General features: G+C 41.5%; 1 protein-coding gene, 1 long non-coding RNA gene and 1 pseudogene across 4 annotated transcripts; all 3 read left to right on the top strand.

Moving 5' to 3' along the window:
* The first annotated feature begins 2964 nt into the window (after positions 1-2964).
* Positions 2965-19147, top strand: LOC134619294 (filamin-A-like; annotated as a pseudogene).
* On the top strand, positions 6764-7512 carry LOC135932250 (ribosomal biogenesis protein LAS1L-like). The gene has a single exon (XM_065469625.1). It carries the CDS (start codon positions 6764-6766, stop codon positions 7424-7426), a length of 663 nt encoding a protein of 220 aa, XP_065325697.1. The 3' UTR covers positions 7427-7512.
* Positions 8380-14942, top strand: LOC134618150 (uncharacterized). Of its 3 annotated transcripts, XR_010091803.1 has the most exons (4): positions 8380-8563; positions 8653-8833; positions 14335-14483; positions 14803-14942. It is a non-coding gene; the product is annotated as an uncharacterized LOC134618150 (long non-coding RNA). The 3 variants fall into 3 exon arrangements; XR_010091805.1 differs by lacking the exons at positions 14335-14483; positions 14803-14942 and adding an exon at positions 10910-10932 and having other exon boundaries at positions 8387-8563; XR_010091804.1 differs by lacking the exon at positions 14335-14483 and having other exon boundaries at positions 8388-8563.
* Positions 19148-19308: the final 161 nt, after the last annotated feature.

Below are 19308 nucleotides of genomic sequence, written 5' to 3'. Positions count from 1 at the left end.
GAGAAGAAAAACAGAGAAGAAACAGACTGTGTTTTTCCTGGAGATTTGAAGGCCAAACAGGGGACCGGTGACAGGTCAAGCCTGGACGAGTTTGAGTGCGAAAGTACAGGATATAATTGGATCAAAAATGGAAGCTAAATCATGGAGGTTTAGGATAGTCCACCACATTAAAAAAGAAAAGAGAAAGATCGGGGAAAATAAATACATGAACTACCAGATAATGTATATTCTTCAGAATGACTTTTGTAAAGTGCACAACAACATCATCAACATCCTCATCCAGGAAGAAGCGCTCAACTTTAACAAGTTTTAAAGAGACTGTTGATCGTCATTGGACTTTTCATGGTTTTATTTTATTTTATTTTATTTTATTTTACTTTTCTTTACTTATGTTATTCCTTGTTTAAAAGCTGTAATTTCACAGATGATAAGTTTATCATTCACAGCATACGCAGATGTACTGAAATCTATGAAAATGATGAAGACTTCTTTTTCTGTTTGTATCATGAAGGTGAAGTGTAACAAATGATGTACTAACTGAGAATGTGAAAGACAAGTAGTTACTTATTGTACATTTCATTTCTCTGATAAACAGGGCCGGATGTCAGAAGATAATTATGTTTTGATCAGTTACATGAAATGTATTCTTTATATTTATCAGTGAAGCATATTTCTACATGACTTTTCACCTAGTAACTTGTGTGCTGAACTCATGCAGAGATACTAACCGCATCCTGTTGTTCTGAACACTTAGATGTAGAGAAGAGAAAGCTCAGCTCTTTTACGAGAACATACAGATGTAGAAAAGGGAAAGTCCCGCTACTGGAGTGATGATGTTATCTTTGTAACACCACACACACACACACACACACACACACACACACAGAGATCAATCTTGTATAAATAAAGAACGCAGACGGTGACAAAGTGCGAGTCCATGAGTGTCTCCTGTGCGAGCGCTCTGTGACCGTCCTCGCGAGTAAAGAACTGCAGTGTGCTAGTGTTTTCTAACTCAGACGTCTCAGCTGAAGAACGGCAGGGTGATTTAAAGAAATCCCCTGTCAGTCACAAAGAGATTTATACATTTATAAATGCTAATATTCTCTATTCCATTCTGTTCTGCTTTTTTATTGCCCAGATTTTAGTTAGCCTTTGTTAAGTTCTTTTATATGTCAATATATACGTATGTCACAAATAAGTGTCTTGTAAATTATGTTTTTGTAAAGAATTTTCTCCCCAAATCTCTTACATGCTAACTGTAACGTGTTATTTATGCTAAAACCTGAACTTAAATGTGTATATGGCGTTCACCACAGGCTGTCAGGTTAAAACAGTCGGTCGTGTTTTCGTAACGTAAACGCTGGCCCTCCTCTCAGAGCCTACGCTCTATCTGCTATTCCCGAACAGAGATACGCAAGTTTCTACGTGACTGCAGCTGCCAGTCAAAGCTCTTATGATGACGTTTCACCCCAATTTAACATCGCAGCGGTAGAAATTAGAATCAAACTTATGGGAGAGGAGACCCCTTGGACATCAATCAGTGTGACGAGAACTATTGAAAACAAAAGAAGGAATCTTTGGAAAAAAATTATCTGAGGAGAATAAATTAATTTTAGTCTTAAATAAATGATTAGCGGTAATAAAAGCCGAGGGAGGTCAACAGTGATCACTGACTGTTTTTAGGAGCTTTTTGAGATTAAATAGAAGAAAATACAAAACATTAAACATGTTAACAACACAAAAGCCATATTAAATGCAGACTACTTTAGGCCCGGAAGTAGGATTCGTCACATCATCACTTAAAGACCGGAATGTGTGTATAAGGACCATAAATGGCACCTGTTAAGAGACATGCTTGCGAAGCGGATTTCAAACTCAAGGCTGTCAGTCACGTGGTAGAACTTGGGAATAGAGCAGTTGTGAAATCTGTCTCATTATTATTATTATGGTCGACGTCTTTTAGTTTACATTTTGACTGCACAATTGTCAGCTTTTTGTTATGCACAAAAACAACATTTTCTTTTATTTATGGAGCATTATTATTTAATAAATGCTCATAATTTATTTTTGAGTAATTTTTTCATGTACATCTATACTGTATGTTAATAAAAGTGCCTGTCTGACATCTGGGGCAGCTTTGACTAAGAACTCTCTTTTTGTTCTTACTTTATAGCTTTAAAAAAATATTGAGCTATATATCGTATATCGGCATCCAGCTAAAAAAATATCGAGATATGAATTATGGGGCATATTGCCAGTCCTAGCTTAAAGCATCTCAGACTATTAGCCTTTAAACTAGCAATTAAAATGCTGACAGTAAACACATCAGTCCAGATGTTGTGAGTGCACAGATTCATTCTCAACTGAATTGAGCACATAAACCTACTACAGCCGTGTGGCAGAGTTAAAATGTATGTGTAATTTTCACACTGGTACATTTTTCGGTACTGACTGTGTGTGTGTGTATGTATGTGTGTGTACACATTACAAGTCAAACTTGATAATGTTTGACTTGTATTTACATTGGTCCTCGGTACAGGAACTGCTGAGGTGTGCTTCAACTGGTTACAGGATTTACGAGTCCCCTGGAGCAAAGATCCATTCCCCTACAGAGGCTTTGTGATTGGTCCTGATGGCTGCACTGTTTCGCTAAATCACTTTGACGCCGTTTTAATCCGCTCCAATGCCTTATCTTTTTCACTCTCTCAATTCCCTCCATCATCCCTGCCTACACCCTCCAAGCACTGGAAGGAGCTCCATCAGACCGGCTCATGCAACAGAGCCAAATGCCCCAACAGCCCTGGGTATCTAAAACCTCAGCCTCCAGTCTCTCTGCCTTCTCAGCTTCAGCTTTTGTTCAGCTTCTCCCTGTTGTCCCTTTTCATCAGACATCATTGTCTGCTGTCTCTCATTGTGTTTCATCACTGAGAGGGTGCATTCTCTTATTTCTCTCCATGTCAAAAACGGGATGCCTGAAACACATGGACAGTTCAGCAGAGCTGCATAATGTTAAGAAGCCACAATCTTCTGATGTTACAGGTCTTGTGTTAATTTCCTGTGTTAATTTAGTTTGTGACATGTTGTCACTGTAACCAGAACTGTTGCCACAATCTCTTAACAACCTGTGATCGGACGTGTGCACTTGTGTGTCTCTCAGGCAACAGACCGACCGATGGGAATGAACTGGCTGGATGTGGCAAGTCTGAGACCATTTGACCTGGTGATTCCATTCACCATCCAGAAAGGAGAGATCACAGGTAACAAGTCTACTTAATAAACAGATAGTTTGATCATAATGATGTGTGTGTGTGTGTGTGTGTGTGTGTGTGTGTGTGTGTGTGTGTGTGTGTGTGTGTGTGTGTGTGTCATTGTTTTTGTCCTCTGCTTTAGGTGAGATCTGAATGGCATCAGGCAAAGTTGCTAAGCTTGACATCACAGACAACAACGACGGCACAGTTGCTGTCGAATATGCTCCCACAGAGGCCGGTCTGCATGAGATGGATCCATGCACATCCCGGGTATCTGCATATGTTTAGGAGTAATGTGTGGGAATAAAGTGCATGGAGAAAATAGTTTGGAAGGAAGTCACTAACCACTCTTTTTCTGTCTGTCAACAGGAAGTCCCTTGCAGTTCTACGTGGATTACATGTGCCTATGGCCCTGGCCTTATCCACGGGACGGTCAACAAGCCAGCTGTCTTTACTGTTAACACCAAAGAGGCTGGAGAAGGTAGGTAACAGTCACATGGCCAAACACACATTGTGTGCTGTGGAATGCTATAACTTACTTGCTTCCTCAGATTTTCAACACACGGGACACTGTCTGTTCATATCACATCTTTGTAGGTGGTTTGTCTTTTGTCTCTGGCCATTAAGGGTCCATCCAAGGCTGGACTGTGTGGACAACCATGGCGGAACCTGCACTGTGTCTTACCTTCCAGTGCTGCCATGAGACTGCAGCATCCTTGTTAAATACAATGACAAACACACCCCAGGCAGCCCCTTGTCTGCTAGGATTACTGCTAACATCAGTGTAGACCATCCATGCAGCCTCTAAGATGGCAGCCCAAACACTACAGTAAAGTAATTCATTTCCTGCTGGATCTGGAGATGTTCCAAGACTACATACCTGGAAACATTCTGATCAGATGCCCCAAACCACCTGCTTCTCCCCTCTCCTGCAGCTCAGCCACAAACCACAGCCCACCACAATATGATAGAAAAGGTGCATTTATGCCATTAGTGTGCCCTAGGAATCACTGCTGGATCTCTAGGTGACGATTCCATAAGGATGTACCATCTGAAGGCTCAGCTGCAGATATTCCACTGGACATAGGAGAGCTTGACCTCAGCCAGCTGACAGCCTCTCTTACAACACCCTCGGTGCGAGAGGAGCCCTGCCTGCTGAAGATGCTGCGTAACGCTCACATTGGTGAGTGTCCGTCTGATAAGTGAGAAGTTTGCTAAACAATGAGACTCATCAGAATCCAAATACTTTATTAATCACTGAGTAAAAGACAGAGGGGGAAAAGTAATAAAAGTTAAACCATGGAGAAAGAATCAGGAGCAACTGAAACAGGCTGCATACACACAAGAATAAGCGTTAACCCTCATCTGTTTTGTCTGTCTGTCTTAGGAATCTCCTTTGTTTCCAAGGAGATTGGTGAGCACCTTGTTAACATCAAGAAGAACGGCCGTCATGTTCCCAGCAGCCCAATTGCTGTTATGATCAAGCAGTCAGGGATTGGTGATGTGAGCCGTGTGCGTGAGTGGACCGGGGCTGACCGAGGACAGGACCTTTCAGCCTGCAGAGTTCATCGTGATGCAGGTAAATGCTCAGTGAAAGCATAGATACTAGAGATGGCACCATACCACTTTTTTATTTACCAATATGATAAATTTTCCTGGTCGGTACAGTGTTATCCACACAAAAGTTGATATAGTCTCTTCTGCAGGTTGTTAGGCTGTCGATATCCTCCTACAGCGGCTGAGATCCTTTGGTGTGAACAGGACTCTTCTAAGGACGTTCTACAACACTGTGGTGGCGTCTGCTGTCTTTTATGCTGTGGTCTGCTGCAGTGGTGGAATGGCAGAGAGGGACTGGGGGAAACTTAACAAACTGGTCAAGAGGCCCAGCTCTGTCCTGGACTGTCTGCTGAAGTTCATTGAGCAGATAAGCTAACATCCATCATGGACAGCCCCTCCCACCCCCTGCATGAGACTGTACGAGCACTGAGCAGCTCGTTCAGCAGAAGACTTTTACACCCACAGTGTAGGAAGGAGCGCTACCAATTCAGTCATTCTTACCAGCAGCTGTCAGACTATAATACAGTTTAACATGGTTATCTGACTCATCACCTGTTTAATTAACATATCAATGTTTTTAATTGCTGCTGCTCACTTGCAGCTTGTTTGTACACTGTATATTTCACCAGGATCATTTCTTCTTCATTTCTCCTTTTCTTCTTCAGTCTTCTTTTGCGGCTCTTTCACTGAATTTTAGTCAGAGTGCGGTGAAACTTGGTGTTTGGTATCGGTGATAGCTCTGGAAGATAGCTTGTGGTTCAGTTTTGTTTGTTTAGTGGACTTGTGTGCATTTACGTAACAGCTCTTTTAATCATGGCTTCTTTTCGTTGTGTTTGGTGGTTGTAGAAATGGTTTATATGAGATTTTAGCTGAGATGTGCCCACAGAGTGAATGTAAAATGCAAATGAAGCAGTAGAAACAGTCTACGTCATTTCCTGGATGCTGTACGAAAAGTAACGGTAAGAAATCGAAGGCGTGACCGTTATGATTTGTAATATATTATCTGTGTGTGCGCTGAGTAAGTCCTCTGTAAAATGGCTGCCTGGCTGAACAAAACAGAGTGGGATCAGGTTCGCCACAACTTGTTCTCCAGGGACTCCTCTCTGCAAAGGTTAGCCTTACAGAGGATATCGGCTTGGAGGGACAGGTGTCCCAATATCTCTAGTTCTGTGGCCATTGACTGCACAGAGGCTCTGGTTCGCTGCCAGGTGCGTGACCGGTCTGGACCGCTAAATGACGAAGAGCTGGCGCTAATGTACGGGATGGCCTTGGTGAGGTTTGTTAGCCTCATCTCCGAGGGCAAAAAGAAGAGGAAGCCCCTGTCGCGTTCCTGGGTCTGTTGACCCAGCGTTTTGAGTTTTAGTTTATTTTGATGTTTATGGTTTATTTTTAAGTTCATTAGGTTATCTAAGCTTATTTGTTTATTTAGATTCCCCTTGTGTCTTCTACCCCTGTGTTTTAGTCTCCTATTGCCCTTTGTGTTTCATGCTGCGTGTCTTATGTTGTCAAGTTTATATTGTCTTGTCTGCATCTCATGTTTTCTGTTTTATTTTGAAGGTCTGTGTCCTATGTTAGTGTAGTCAGCTTTGCTTCCTTTGTCTCCTTATGTCAGACCAGTGTCAGCTGTTTCCCCATGTGTTTCCACTTCCCCTAATCACCCTTGTCTGTTGTTCAACGTCATGTTTCCAGGATTTTCCATGATTAGGTTTTTTGCAATGTTCAAGGTTTTGTTCTTTACCTTTTTGTGTTTAGCATTTAGTTTTCCCAGTTTAGTTCTAGTTAGGTTCTTTCTTGTGTGCATCTGCCTTTTTGTTTTTTAGCTTTTTATCAGCCATATTAATCTGCTCGCTTTTTGTTGATAGTCAAGTTTTGGTCCAAGTTCCTTCGTGTCTGCATTTTGGGTCCGCTCTTCACTATACATACAGTCTGCCTCTGCCAGACTGTGACAGCCCCGGATGATGAGGATCGGGGCTAAAAAGCTAAAGATCCCAGTGTGGTTGGTACATCTGAGGCACAGGGCCACTCACTGGAAGACTCCTCCATCCCTGAAGTCGTTGCGACAGGGATGTGAGGCGGCGCTGGAGTGGCTCAAAGAAGAGCACTGGGCCAAGTATAAGGAGACTGACCTCAAGCGGCAGGAAGGTGGCATGTTAAAAAGAATCAAAAAGTCTGCCTTGCAGTCCAGGAATCAGTTGATTGATGTGCTGCTGGGGGATGGATTTCTGGTTCCTACAGTTGGGCAGCTGGAAGAATTTGGCTGTGACACCTCATACTGTGCCAGTCTCACTGAGCCCAGATTGCCAAAAACGTTTCTGCGCTTTTGGCTGCCCCTGCTTAAGATGGTCAGCTCACCAGCATTTATCCAAGTCTTCCTTGAGAAGCTCTTTGCGAAGCAGAAGCTGCTCACCAAAGAGCCCAAAGGTCAAAGGGCTTTCTACATTGCAGCCTGGATTTCAGAAGTCCTCCTATGCAATAGGAAGAAAGGTGCCAGGAGGAAGCACAGGATCTTTAGGAACCGGATCCAGCTGAAGGGGTTGGACCTAATATCTTTGTGCCTGGATGCCCCCTCCATCAGCATGCCTCACCTGCTCCAGTTAATCCTGGATGACATGGAGCACTGAAATCAAAATATAAAAATAAAATCTGTTCAGAGATATTAATAATGTTCATAGTTGATGTCTTTAAGTTGATTATTTCATGTCACATATCGCCCTATGGTTTTATTTCTTTTAATCATCTTAATTGTACAGCACATTGGTTGATCTGTTAAATGTGCTATAAAAATAAATTTGACTTAGACATTTATGATTTGAAGAGTCTGTTTGTTTATTTTGATCTTTTCTGTGCAGCTGATCAGAGTTGGTTTCACCCGAGGTCGTTAACTAAAACAATTTGTTCAAAAGACAGAATTTTCTGAGAGACTTAACAAAGTAAAAGGTTTGATTATTCAATTCTCTGTTAATTCAACTCAGTGTTTATATAAGTAAACATAAACTATGGGGGTGTCCAAATTCAGAGGCTGCATCCTCCTGAGGCCACATTTGTAGGCCGATTACGTCACAGCGATGCAACGAAGGCTGTCCAAATTCGTAGACTCCTCTAAATGCAGCCGACAAATGCGTCCTCCTTTTCCCCAGATTTGAAGGATGCGTCGGGTATATCCATCGTGACCCACCATATCCCACAATTCATAGCATGCCCCAGCCGGCGGCAGCCACTTAGTTTTAATATTACTCTTATTACTCTTTCTGGGTGTGCAGACACAGGCAGCTATACAGCCAACTTCTGTGTTCTAGGCTTCAGTTCATTTCATCTCATTTTACTCACTGATCTGAACCTCTTCAGGTCCTGGGTTTGGTGCAGCAGTGCAGTTGGTTATACTAATGGCTTATCAAAGGTCGTTGTATGTGAAATTCTATTTTATGTATTTGGAAGCAGTAATTAGCAAATACCTTGGAAGTGTTTCACAGAGCTGTTGAATCTATCCATCAAAATGTTCTGACATCTTTAACACAAGCTGAAAATCTGAACCTTTTTGAGTGAGGATTCTTTCCATTACTGATATCAGGTCAGTGTAACTAATAAACTGACACTTCTCGTAGGACAAAAACAGTGACATGTTGTCCTCTGGTCTGTGCTCTTCTCAGGAGTTGGAAATGCTGAAGGAAGTGTCAGAAGCTTGTGAGTCCCTGAGCGAGGAGAAAAGCGGTTTCAAACACAGCCTCACTACTGGAGCCGAGGAGAGAAGCACACATTACGTAAGTCAGTTTTAATACTCACACTCGTATTTGGAGTTTCTTACATTTTGTTTATTATTTGTTTCTTCTTCTTTTTCTTTCTCCACTAGCTGATCAACTGAAGAAGGTTATGAGGTGAATTGGAGACTTTCTCTCTCAGCTTGATTCATGATGTCGTTTAGAGTGATAAGACTCATCAAAATCACAGAGGAGGGTCTGAGCTATGGTGGTGTTGAGACACAGACAACACAGCTTGGAAGTGTTTCACAGAAGTGTAAAGGACAGACAGAGGTGTGTGGTCACTGCAGTCACCATGACACAGACTCCCTGATTTAATCCGAGCATGACTGACATGTTGGGCAAGTTTGTCTAATTCTTTTTTATGTAAAACAGAAAAGTGTCACTGTTAAATTGGTGAGTCGAGATTTTTTTACGTAATTTTTTTTTGAGAAATCATGGGTGACATTAAACAGGCAGTTGCAGAGCTTCTATGTTTAACACTCACTTTGTTCCTTTATAGAAGGAAATTATTTCAGCAGCAGAGCAAAGTGTTTTTTAGACAATAAATGTAAAGTATAACAGAGAATTTGATACTTTGATCTGATAGTTTAACCTCACTACATTTATTTCATAGCTCAGAGTTCTAGTTATTCAAAGATGAGAATTTAGATGTGAAATTGAACCTTTAAGTGACTAGTGCTTTGAGAACTGCCATCAGTTACACAATGAAGTTCATTTACGTACAGGTTATTGTATTAGTAATGCTATATTGTACATAGAGACAGAATATGACATGAAGGGCTACTGACCACAGAAAAGTAAAAGGTAACTGGGCCGATAGACTAACGGGAGAGAAACAAGCTTTCTGTGATTCTATTTGTGTTTTTTTGTGGTAATCTTGGATATCTTAGGTTGTCTCATTACTGTCATATATGTCCTATCATTAAAACACTGGCTTCTAACAACTAACAGTGTCTCGAAAATAATTTAATAAATAAACAAATAATATGGATGCATGACTCAAATGCATGACTTTTAACTTGTGTATTTTTTAGGCTGAACACTGCTGCTAATGCGACTTAGGTAAATGGTTTCAGGCTCTCCCCTCCTGAGTTTGAGAAACGTTCAGGATCAGAAAATGTGTGACTCACAGGTGCTGTAGCGTATGGCCACAGCTTCACTCTGAGCTCCATCTCCATAGAGTGCAGACAGTGATATCTGATACTCCTTAAGACACAGGACAACAGTTTATTGACATATTGTATTTTTACTTCACAATATGTACTCCAACAATCCAATAGTTCTTCCCCACCTGTCTCAGGTTGCCTCCACTTAGTGAGGTAAGAAACATCATCATCAGCTGCAGCTTCCCAGTCACTGTCTGAGAAATTAGTTACCCTAAGGTCAGAAGGAGGAGGCACCTTCACTAGAAGAAAAGAATAATGTGTATGGGAATTTTTTAAAAATGAGAAAGCTACATTTTGACATCTTTCATTATTAATAACATTTACAGTACTGTGCAAAAGTCGTGAGCCACACGCTGAAGTATTTCTTTGGACATTATCTGGTTTTTCCACTCCTTTTTAGTCCAGTTCTTGTACCTGGCCATTTTCTGAGTAATGTTTTTTGTTTGTTTGTGCAAACACTTTGCACTGACCATTATTGGAGAATTAAAAAGCACCTAAGTCAAGGAATGTGTGTGCACATAACAGAAAACTTGGGAAAGAACCAATTTTAAATCTTTAAGCACTTTGTTACTAGCAGCCTGTCACAAAAACACATTTTGTATAGTGTGTTTTTTTTTTAATCTGAATAAAATGTATACAAATGTGTGTGATTAATCACAATGTGTTAGTGTGTAATCACCCTGAGACATGCATGCCTGTCTGCTAGCGTCAGATCTAAAGCCATTTCTGATTTGGAGGTGCAGGCTGCAGATTCTGTCCAGATTATCCCAGCTCTCGTCACTAAACATCCAGTCTTCACTTATCAAATGTGTAAAATTCAAGGCTGGTCCTTAAAAGCTCCCAACAACACAAAAACTGCATAGCCACACAAGTCCCAGCGTTTCCCGCAGCAGCAGCAGCAGCAGCAGCTGTGAAAAGAAAGTGGAGAAAGGATGAATGAGTCTGTGCTTATCGGCTCTCCGCTCTCCCCCAAGCTGGCGTTGTTCTTGGTAGCCATGACAACGGAGATAGTCCCAGCTTTCTAAATAAAGGCCCCAACACCCCAAAAAAGAAAAAAGAAAGAAAAAGAGATCGGGATTCCCTGCGCAGGCCAGGAATCCCCCTAGCAGACCGAAGCTACAGACAGGATTCGGAATGAGTGAGAATTGAACCATCGACTGTCTGTGCTTCAACCTGCCAGGGGCCGGCAAGTGCTCTGCGCCACCTGGCGGCCGTGTAATTCGTGCAAATTTGATATATTTGACTTCTCTGAATACGAATTATTTTTGAAAAAGAAAAATAATAATTTTAATGTAAGGCAAAACATGTATGGTGCTCGGTAAAGATGACACGCCGACTCACTTCTTCTTCTTTTTTTTTTCTTTTTTTTTTTTTTGTTTGAGAAAGTTTGTTTTCGTATTAAACCAGTGTCAGTGACGTCATTCTACGCGACTACCACAGGTAAGGAAAAGGCTGAATCTGTAGATCTTTTTCTTTTATTTTTGTTGTCTAAAACACAAAAATCCCGAAACAGTCAGCTCACAAAGTTGCAGGTTGGTGGCAATTTGGCAGAACAGCCAATGACTTAAAGCATTTAGTTGCATATATCTTGCCACAAGACATGTGCGCTAAGCTAGCTAAATTAGTTTCTGTTAGCGAATCAAGTTTAAGCTCCTCACATATCATCATCCAGGGTACAGTCATATGCTCATGAGGAGATCCCATGCAGGCAACGTAACAAGTTAAATATGCACTAATTTGAAGCTATTTCCTAATATCTAACCATTATGATAAATGTTTGCCTGCGACTGACACAGCCAACACAAATGTCATTGAAAAAAACAAAACCCTGTGATAACATGTTTTTGTTTTTCTAGAATAGAAGAACCACATTTTAAAAAGCCAGTAGGAATAAATCTTTGTTGTTACTGCATGATTAGAATGAAGTAACAACAAGTCTGGCTGGAATAAGAAGTGGTAATCTGCGTACTGTGCTAGTGATCTGCATAATTCACCTTAGATGGTCATCTGTTTGGATGGCTGAAGTCGGCTAACGACACAGCTAATTTCATCAGGCTGCTTATGAAACATCTAAAATGATAGATGGTTAACTACACAACGGAAGCAACAGCATTACAATCACTTGATTTAATTAAAGATTTTCCCCCAAACTTTTGATCCAAATGAGCAAAGTACTGCAACCATCTGAACCTTCTAGGTGTTACATGTTACAGTGTTGCACTCTGGCCAGCTTTAAAAATGGAAAGCTCTTTGTGTGGTTTACTCGGTTTTGTAAATGAGGCTCCTTTCATTTGTGAGACTGTTGTTCTTCTCTTCCCTTTTGTCCACCCTTACAAGGTGAAGGTGCTGCCCACCCATGATGCCAGCAAGGTGCGTGCAAGTGGATCCGGCCTTAAAACCACTGGAGTGCCCACCTCTCTGCCAGTGAAGTTCAACATTGATGCCAAAGATGCAGGTGAGGGACTGCTGGCAGTGCAGATCACTGTGAGTGCATGAACGTGGACCACACAATAATGTAATCAAAGCGCTGATATTTAGGTAACAGTTTTTGTTTTCTCCTGAAGGACCCAGACGGGAAGCCCAAGAAGCAAATATCTGTGACAACCATGATGGGACCTACCTGGTGTCTTATGTGCCAGACATGACTGACAGATACGCCACACTCATTAAGTACGGAGGAGACGAGATCCCTTATTCACCCTACTGAATCAGGGCTCTGCCCACCCGAGATGCCAGCAAGTGCACTGTCACTGAATGTTGTCCAGTGGCCAGGTAGGACTCACTTCCTTGGTTGTTTATACAACTTTTAGTTGGCCCTTTAGGTCACTTGATCCATGACTTGAGTAAGCACTGTCCTGTTGAGTTTGTGGGCTCAGATGACAGTTATTGTAGAAAGGATGTGAAATCATGTTTTAGTTTTTTGTAAATTATAGTCAAACATACAATGAACTGGGGTATTCTCTTTGGTTAACAGAGCAATGCGATAATAAAAGTGGACAAAGCACATCGAGTTGCCACAAATATCTTAGTATATCACACAGTTTACATAGTCGAAAAGGAGTATAAAGAAGTTTACACTTACAGTGGGGCAAAAAATGAGGTGACCAAATACTTATTTTCCACCATAATTTGCAAATCAATTCTTTAAAACTCAGACAAGTTAGAGGTACACCTATGATGAAAATTACAGGCCTCTCTCATCTTTTTAAGTGGGAGAACTTTCTTTCATCATCAACATCTGCATCCACGATCCACCAGCTCAACAGCAACATCTGTCAGCTGTGCATCCAACTCGAGGCCTTCGCCTGCTGTGCTCAGGCTCTGGGCCGCGATTTCCGTCCCTTGTTGACGACCTCGCTGTATCCTGTCCTGGAGAAAGCTGGTGAGGAGACGCTGCTGGTCAGCCAGGCGGCGCTGAGCTCCATATGGAACATCAATAAGGTCTGTGGATACGCTTCCCTGAAGGAACTGATCAATGAGAACTCTGACTACCTGCTTAATGACATATCACTCAACCTTCAGAGACTCAGCCAGCATCCACAGGTTGTTATGACGTGTTTTTGTTTTTAACCCAAAATGGACACAGAAATAACTGTTGGAGGGTTTACCCGATTTCCTCCTTGATCTGCTTAAGCCTGTGCTGCCCTGAGCTTGTACTGTATTTCATTATAATTCTGTTTTGTTGGCCAGGCTCCACCGGTGTTGACAGTTCTGTTGACTCACTCTGACTGCAGCCTGCTGGTCGGGGACATCGTTCAGGATCTGGATCTCAGCTACGAGCGCACAGCTGCTCTTTTCTGCTCCGCGCTGCACGCGCTCATGAAGGCACTGGGTAAGATTTCAACAGTGATGTCAGCTTGAGTCTCACGTATACTGGGAGTCAAAGAGGACAAGGAAGAAAATGTGACTCATTGCATGCTCTGCCACATTTTTTTTATGTTGCTTAACTTTGTTTTCTGCAGTGCCTTTCAAAGTTTCTATCAAGGAGTACACTTCAGGATGTATAATTTGCTCGTTATGAAATTGTCAGTATCTTTGGAAACATTTAATACATCGTGATGGTTTAATTGCTGAGTCGTTTTCTGTTGTAGAATTAATATTCATAATAATATTCATACAGAAGTTTTACAAGCCCTCGCAGTAAAAATGTATGAATTAAATGTTACTGATGGGCTCTTTTCATCAGCGTCTGTGTCACACTGATTTTGATCAACTGACTTATTTTATTGTAACCAAACCTATGCTCATATTCTTGTCTTGTTTTTCCTTTAGTCAGGTGGTTTCCTTCCACTTGTAGCAGGACCAGTACGTCTGCCAGCTCCAGGAAAAGCTCCAGTGACCAGGAAGACCTCAGCATTCGCCAATTCCTGCTGAATTACCGCAAACAGAAAGAAGTGGCAGAGGGCATTGGAATAGAGGACGATGACACCGAAGACAGAGGTAATAGGTCTGTCTAAGGGCCAGTGGAATATAAGCTATAGGTTGTAGTGGTGGTTATATTAGATTCAGAGTGTAGAGGAGATGGATCATTGTAATTAAGAGTCATAGAAATCTGAACCTCACTGCTAAACTGGCGGTCTAACTGTACATGTGCTGCCATTGCAGAGGTCCCTCCCACTGAGTGTGAGGATGTGGAAGATATTGGTAGTCCTGATGTGAAAGCAGAGCTTCCCTCCCACCTCAGCATCACTAAGTATGTTATGGAGCGCTGCATTCATCTGCTGTCTGATCCCAGCCTCAGGCTCCGACTCAAGGTACTGTATCAGTAGTTTTATGTAGAGTCAACTGTTGGACTAATAACAAAAATAATCATTCTTGTGAAGGTAGGACCGCCAGCGTTGGTACAATTCATCCTGTCAGAACTGTGTGGATGACTGTTCAGTGGTGTAATGCTCATCAAGGAAAAACATTCAGTCTGGTCCAGGAGTGAAACAGAAATAAGTCACGTCTGTGCTGAAGTCGTGCCTGCTCAGGAGTTTGGGCTCTCAATGAAGACCTCAGTAATTAGTTTCAGCTCACATATAATCAGGATCAAAACAGAGATAATTGTGTGTTGTGCGTCTTTGTCTTTAGGTACTGGACGTGCTGGAGTTGTGCGTTCAGGTGCTGAGTGAGAGGGAAAATGAACTGCTGCCTATGGCTCATCGCTGCTGGCCAGCACTCCTGCAGAGACTCACAGCCGATGACCCATTAGCAGTCCTCAGAGCCTTCAGGGTAAGTAAAACAAACCTCTCTTTTCATTACGTGAGTCAAAATTATTCAAGTCGTCTTTAGTTTTTTAAACTTTTAATAGTGAAAGAATGAAAGATGGTGCCCAACAACAGTCTTATTTCATTCAGAAATAGTTCTATTATTTACTTTTTTGGGTTGTAATGTGAAGACTCTTCAAACTAACATTTCTTCTATCAGCACAGAAAAGTCACCGTGTGGATGCCTTCTTAGAGGCTGCTTTTCAAACTGTCTCAGAGAATCACAAAGTAGGACTTTGTGATAAATGAAGCTGATAGTTTTTTGTGATCTTTGGTACAAGTGTCAGCTGATTCAACTTGTCGGTGTAAATTAGGCTACTCGTCAGCTCCTGTCATCAGCTGGACTATTTTTGAATTTGTTATTCATGTTTTCATTGATGAACTGACAAGTACAGACACGTTAAGTCTGTAAACAGTCATTTATTCACTCAGAGCTGCTGCTGGGAAATTGTTTCATCAGCTTTTGGATATATACGAGTTTTGTAAATACTACAATTCATCCAGGAGTATACAACGGGAAGGTTTTATTGAATTTTGACTGCTTGCTGCTTTTGTACATTACAGTTTTGTACATTACATGCCAGTGCTGTGCGTGCTGGGTGAAACATGTGGGGACTTTCTGAGGAGGAGGGTTTCTAAAGAGGTTCTGCCCAAGCTGAGCGCCTCTCTGGCACGGCAGGCTCCGATCAGCGCCAAGGCTGGGCCTGTCTACACACACACCCTGGCCTACAAACTGCAGCTGGCTGTATTGCAGGGGCTGGGCTCACTGTGCCAGAGACTGGATCTGGGTGAGAGAATAGAGACACAGTGCTCACAAACAGCACAGTTTCACCAAGACACAACATAGTGCATCATCCTGTAGAACTGTACCTGGGCTCTGGCAATGATCAAAGCAGCCACAACATGGACAAATCAGAGCAAGCAACTATTCTTAGTATGACGCCTCACTTTATGGAGGTTGGTGCAACATGAAGCCCATTTATGTAAAACCACATTGAAGATAGATGACCTCTTATCTTATCTTATCTTATCCTATCTTATCTTATCAAAGCGTATTTGATCACAGGGCTGTAACTTTCTTGTAGGAATAAACTTTATGTTTCTTCTTAAATGAATGAGTTATAGTCAGCTTTCTTCCTGTGAGTGAGACAACAGCAATACAAGTTTGTGTCTGTACATTAGTACAGAGATGAAGATGTCTCTATTAATATAGATGTCTAATATTAAAATTAGTTTGATGATCTGAATATGATCTGTATATTTTATATATTTTATTTATTGTTTACTCTATTTAATTTGTAAAATATGTATATATACACACACAGACACACACGTAGAAAAACATATTTACTATACACATCCAGTAATGCATACACTCTTATATTGTACATATATTTATTACTCTCAGATTTAGCCATTCTTATATTTTGCTTGTTCTTATGTTATTGTATTTTTGCACACCTCTCTTGCTTGTGAAGCTCGCACACAAGAATTTCACTCACATGTACTGTACCAGTGTACCTGCACATGTGATGTGACAATAAAAGTGATTTGTTGTTGATTTGTTTGTAGTGTTTGTCACTGGTTTTTGGGCGGTGGAGTAAAAGGGATTGGTTGGTGGCTGTTTCTAATGTTAGCCTTTTCTTTGCTTTCTTACAGGCAGGGTAAAGACAAGGTGATAAATGAGTGTGTGGGCCATCTGCTGAGGACCAAGAGCTCAGGACACTCAGACGGGGGCGTCGCAGCAGGAGTCACCGTGCTCCACAATCCTCTGCTGTCCTGAGATGTCACACTCCTGCCTGCACATACAAACCACAGTGAAGTCAAAGTTCCACCTGCACCTCCGACCTGTTCTTGCAACAGCATGAACACTGACAGAGGTGAGACAGCAGAAAAGTCTTTGTTTATTTTTGTAATACGTTAAGAAGAGTGATTAAATAAATTGTTTCTTGCATTTTTGATTTAATGATTGTGTTTAGGATTATTTCAGAAACATGTTTAGAGGATCTTTGTAACCTGTATTTACTTTAAAAGAAGAGAAGCACTTCTTCATTCTACAGAAAAGGTGACACATTACAGATGAGTTCATAAAAAGTGTCTCTGTCACTCTTTCAAGGCTCTGTCACTTTTTCTTTTTTACTGGAACAGCATGGTAAAGTAGGCCTAGGCTGCCATCTTGTGGCAGTGTGTTGTTACTACAACATATGAAATTGTGTTTCTATTGGAAATATAATTCAGCGCCACCGAGCCGCTCTCTCAGTTACAAATTGAACTTGTTTTTTTAGACATATAAATCACTAAACACAGTGAAGCTTTTGGTTTTGTAAAAGTGTTTCTTATTCAAAATGCATGTTGATTTTTATAAGGTTGAAGAGCAGTTAGCAGTGCATTCATGGACATCTTTAAACTATTATTTGAAGAATCTTTGGTCATGAACTAGAAACGTGAGCTCCAGGTGAGACTGCACATAAGAACAAGTGTCCTTAAACTGCATCAACTGATGACGTCTTACAATTTTATTCTACTGTGTGTTTTCATCATTGAACGTTTATGTCCTTGTGTACACATACTAACACAAGCTACTGTAACTTAGAGAAGCTCACCAGTATATTATTAAGTACACAAACAGTTCCAGGTGCTGAACTGTTTGAAGGACCCACTTTGGATCATGTGAAGGACGTTCAGTTTTTTGTTGCAAACTGTTTGCAGGAAGTACACTATTATCACACCACAGTGAGCCAGTTGCATGAACAGCAGCCTAATCAGACTTCTGCAGTCTCAAAGTTTTTTTGGAGTCTGCTTCTTGTGTCCAACAGGAAGAATTCTGTCCATAAACAAAGGATTTTAAAATGTACCTTTTTTTTTTCTTTTTACTTTTGTAAAGTAACCTAAAATTATTATTGCCTCAAAGGGATTTATACTCTGAGCTATGTTTTTTTTGTTTTTTAAATGTTGTTCTAAGCAGCCAACAAATTGTTAATGCATGATTAAAGTGAATTGTTAATTTATCGTTTCTGGCCCCAAAATGGCACCTGTTAAGAGACATGCTTACGAAGCGGATTTCAAACTCAAGGCTGTCAGTCACGCAGTAGAACATGAGAATAGAGCAGCTGCGAGAGATTTCAACATTAACGAATCAATGGTACGGAAGTGGAGGAAGCAAGAAGAAAGAGTTGAGTAAAGTTTGACTTATCTGACTGTTTTGTTTCGCTTAATGCGTTTTATAGTCCGGTGCGCCTCATGTATGAAACCAGACCTGCGCCTTATGGTCCGAAAAATACGGTGTGTTAAATCTGATTGAACTATAATCCCTTGTCTTCTGCACAGGATGGTGAAGTCAATTCTGTGGATGTCCAGGTTAAGGATAATAGCAACAGCACATACACCTGCACCTGCACCCCACGTAAGCCTGTGAAGCACACTGTGATGGTCTGCTGGGGAGACGTTAACATCCCTGAGAGTCCATTCAGAGTGAGTATGAACTCACACACACTCTCACTTTCACTCTGGCATGCAGGGTTTGCCTTTTGTTCTCACTGAAAAGTCTCTTGAGTTTTGGTGTTTGTGCCCACAGATGAATATCGGAGCAGGCTGTCATCCAAACAAGGTGAAGGTCTCTGACCCTGGAGTGGCAAAGATGGGCCTCAAAGCCTTCCAGCCAACATACTTCACTGAAGGTGGGCTCGGCTGCAGATATTCCACTGGACATAGGAGAGCTTGACCTCAGCCAGCTGACAGCCTCTCTTACAACACCCTCGGTGCGAGAGGAGCCCTGCCTGCTGAAGATGCTGCGTAACACTCACATTGGAGAGTGTCCGTCTGATAAGTGAGAAGTTTGCTAAACAATGAGACTCATCAGAATCCAAATACTTTATTAACCCCTAAGTAAAAGATGGAGGGGGAAAGTAATAAAAGTTAAAGCAGGAGCAACTGAACCGGGCTGCATGCATACACAAGACTAAGCGTTGTTAACATCTGTTTTGTCTGTCTTAGGAATCTCCTTTGTTTCCAAGGAGATTGGTGAGCACCTTATTAACATCAAGAAGAACGGCCGTCATGTTCCCAGCAGACCAATTGCTGTTATGATCAAGCAGTCAGGGATTGGTGGTGTGAGCCGTGTGCGTGTGAGTGGACCGTGGCTGACCGAGGCCAGGACTTTTCAGCCTTGAGAGTTCATCATTGATGCAGGTATATGATCAGTGAAAGCATAGATACTGTGATATTTTTCTTTTTAAACATTCAAATAGAATATTTGTCAGTCTCATCTTGTTATATTAGGCTTCATCTGCTTGAGCCTTTCCACTGAAGGACCCAGTTAAGTGGGCATTAA

This window comes from Pelmatolapia mariae, linkage group LG20 (genome assembly GCF_036321145.2).
Source record: "Pelmatolapia mariae isolate MD_Pm_ZW linkage group LG20, Pm_UMD_F_2, whole genome shotgun sequence".
NCBI classification, from domain to species: Eukaryota; Metazoa; Chordata; class Actinopteri; order Cichliformes; family Cichlidae; genus Pelmatolapia; species Pelmatolapia mariae.
Note: the sequence above shows the minus strand (reverse complement) of the source record. Positions and strands in the feature narration are given on the sequence as shown.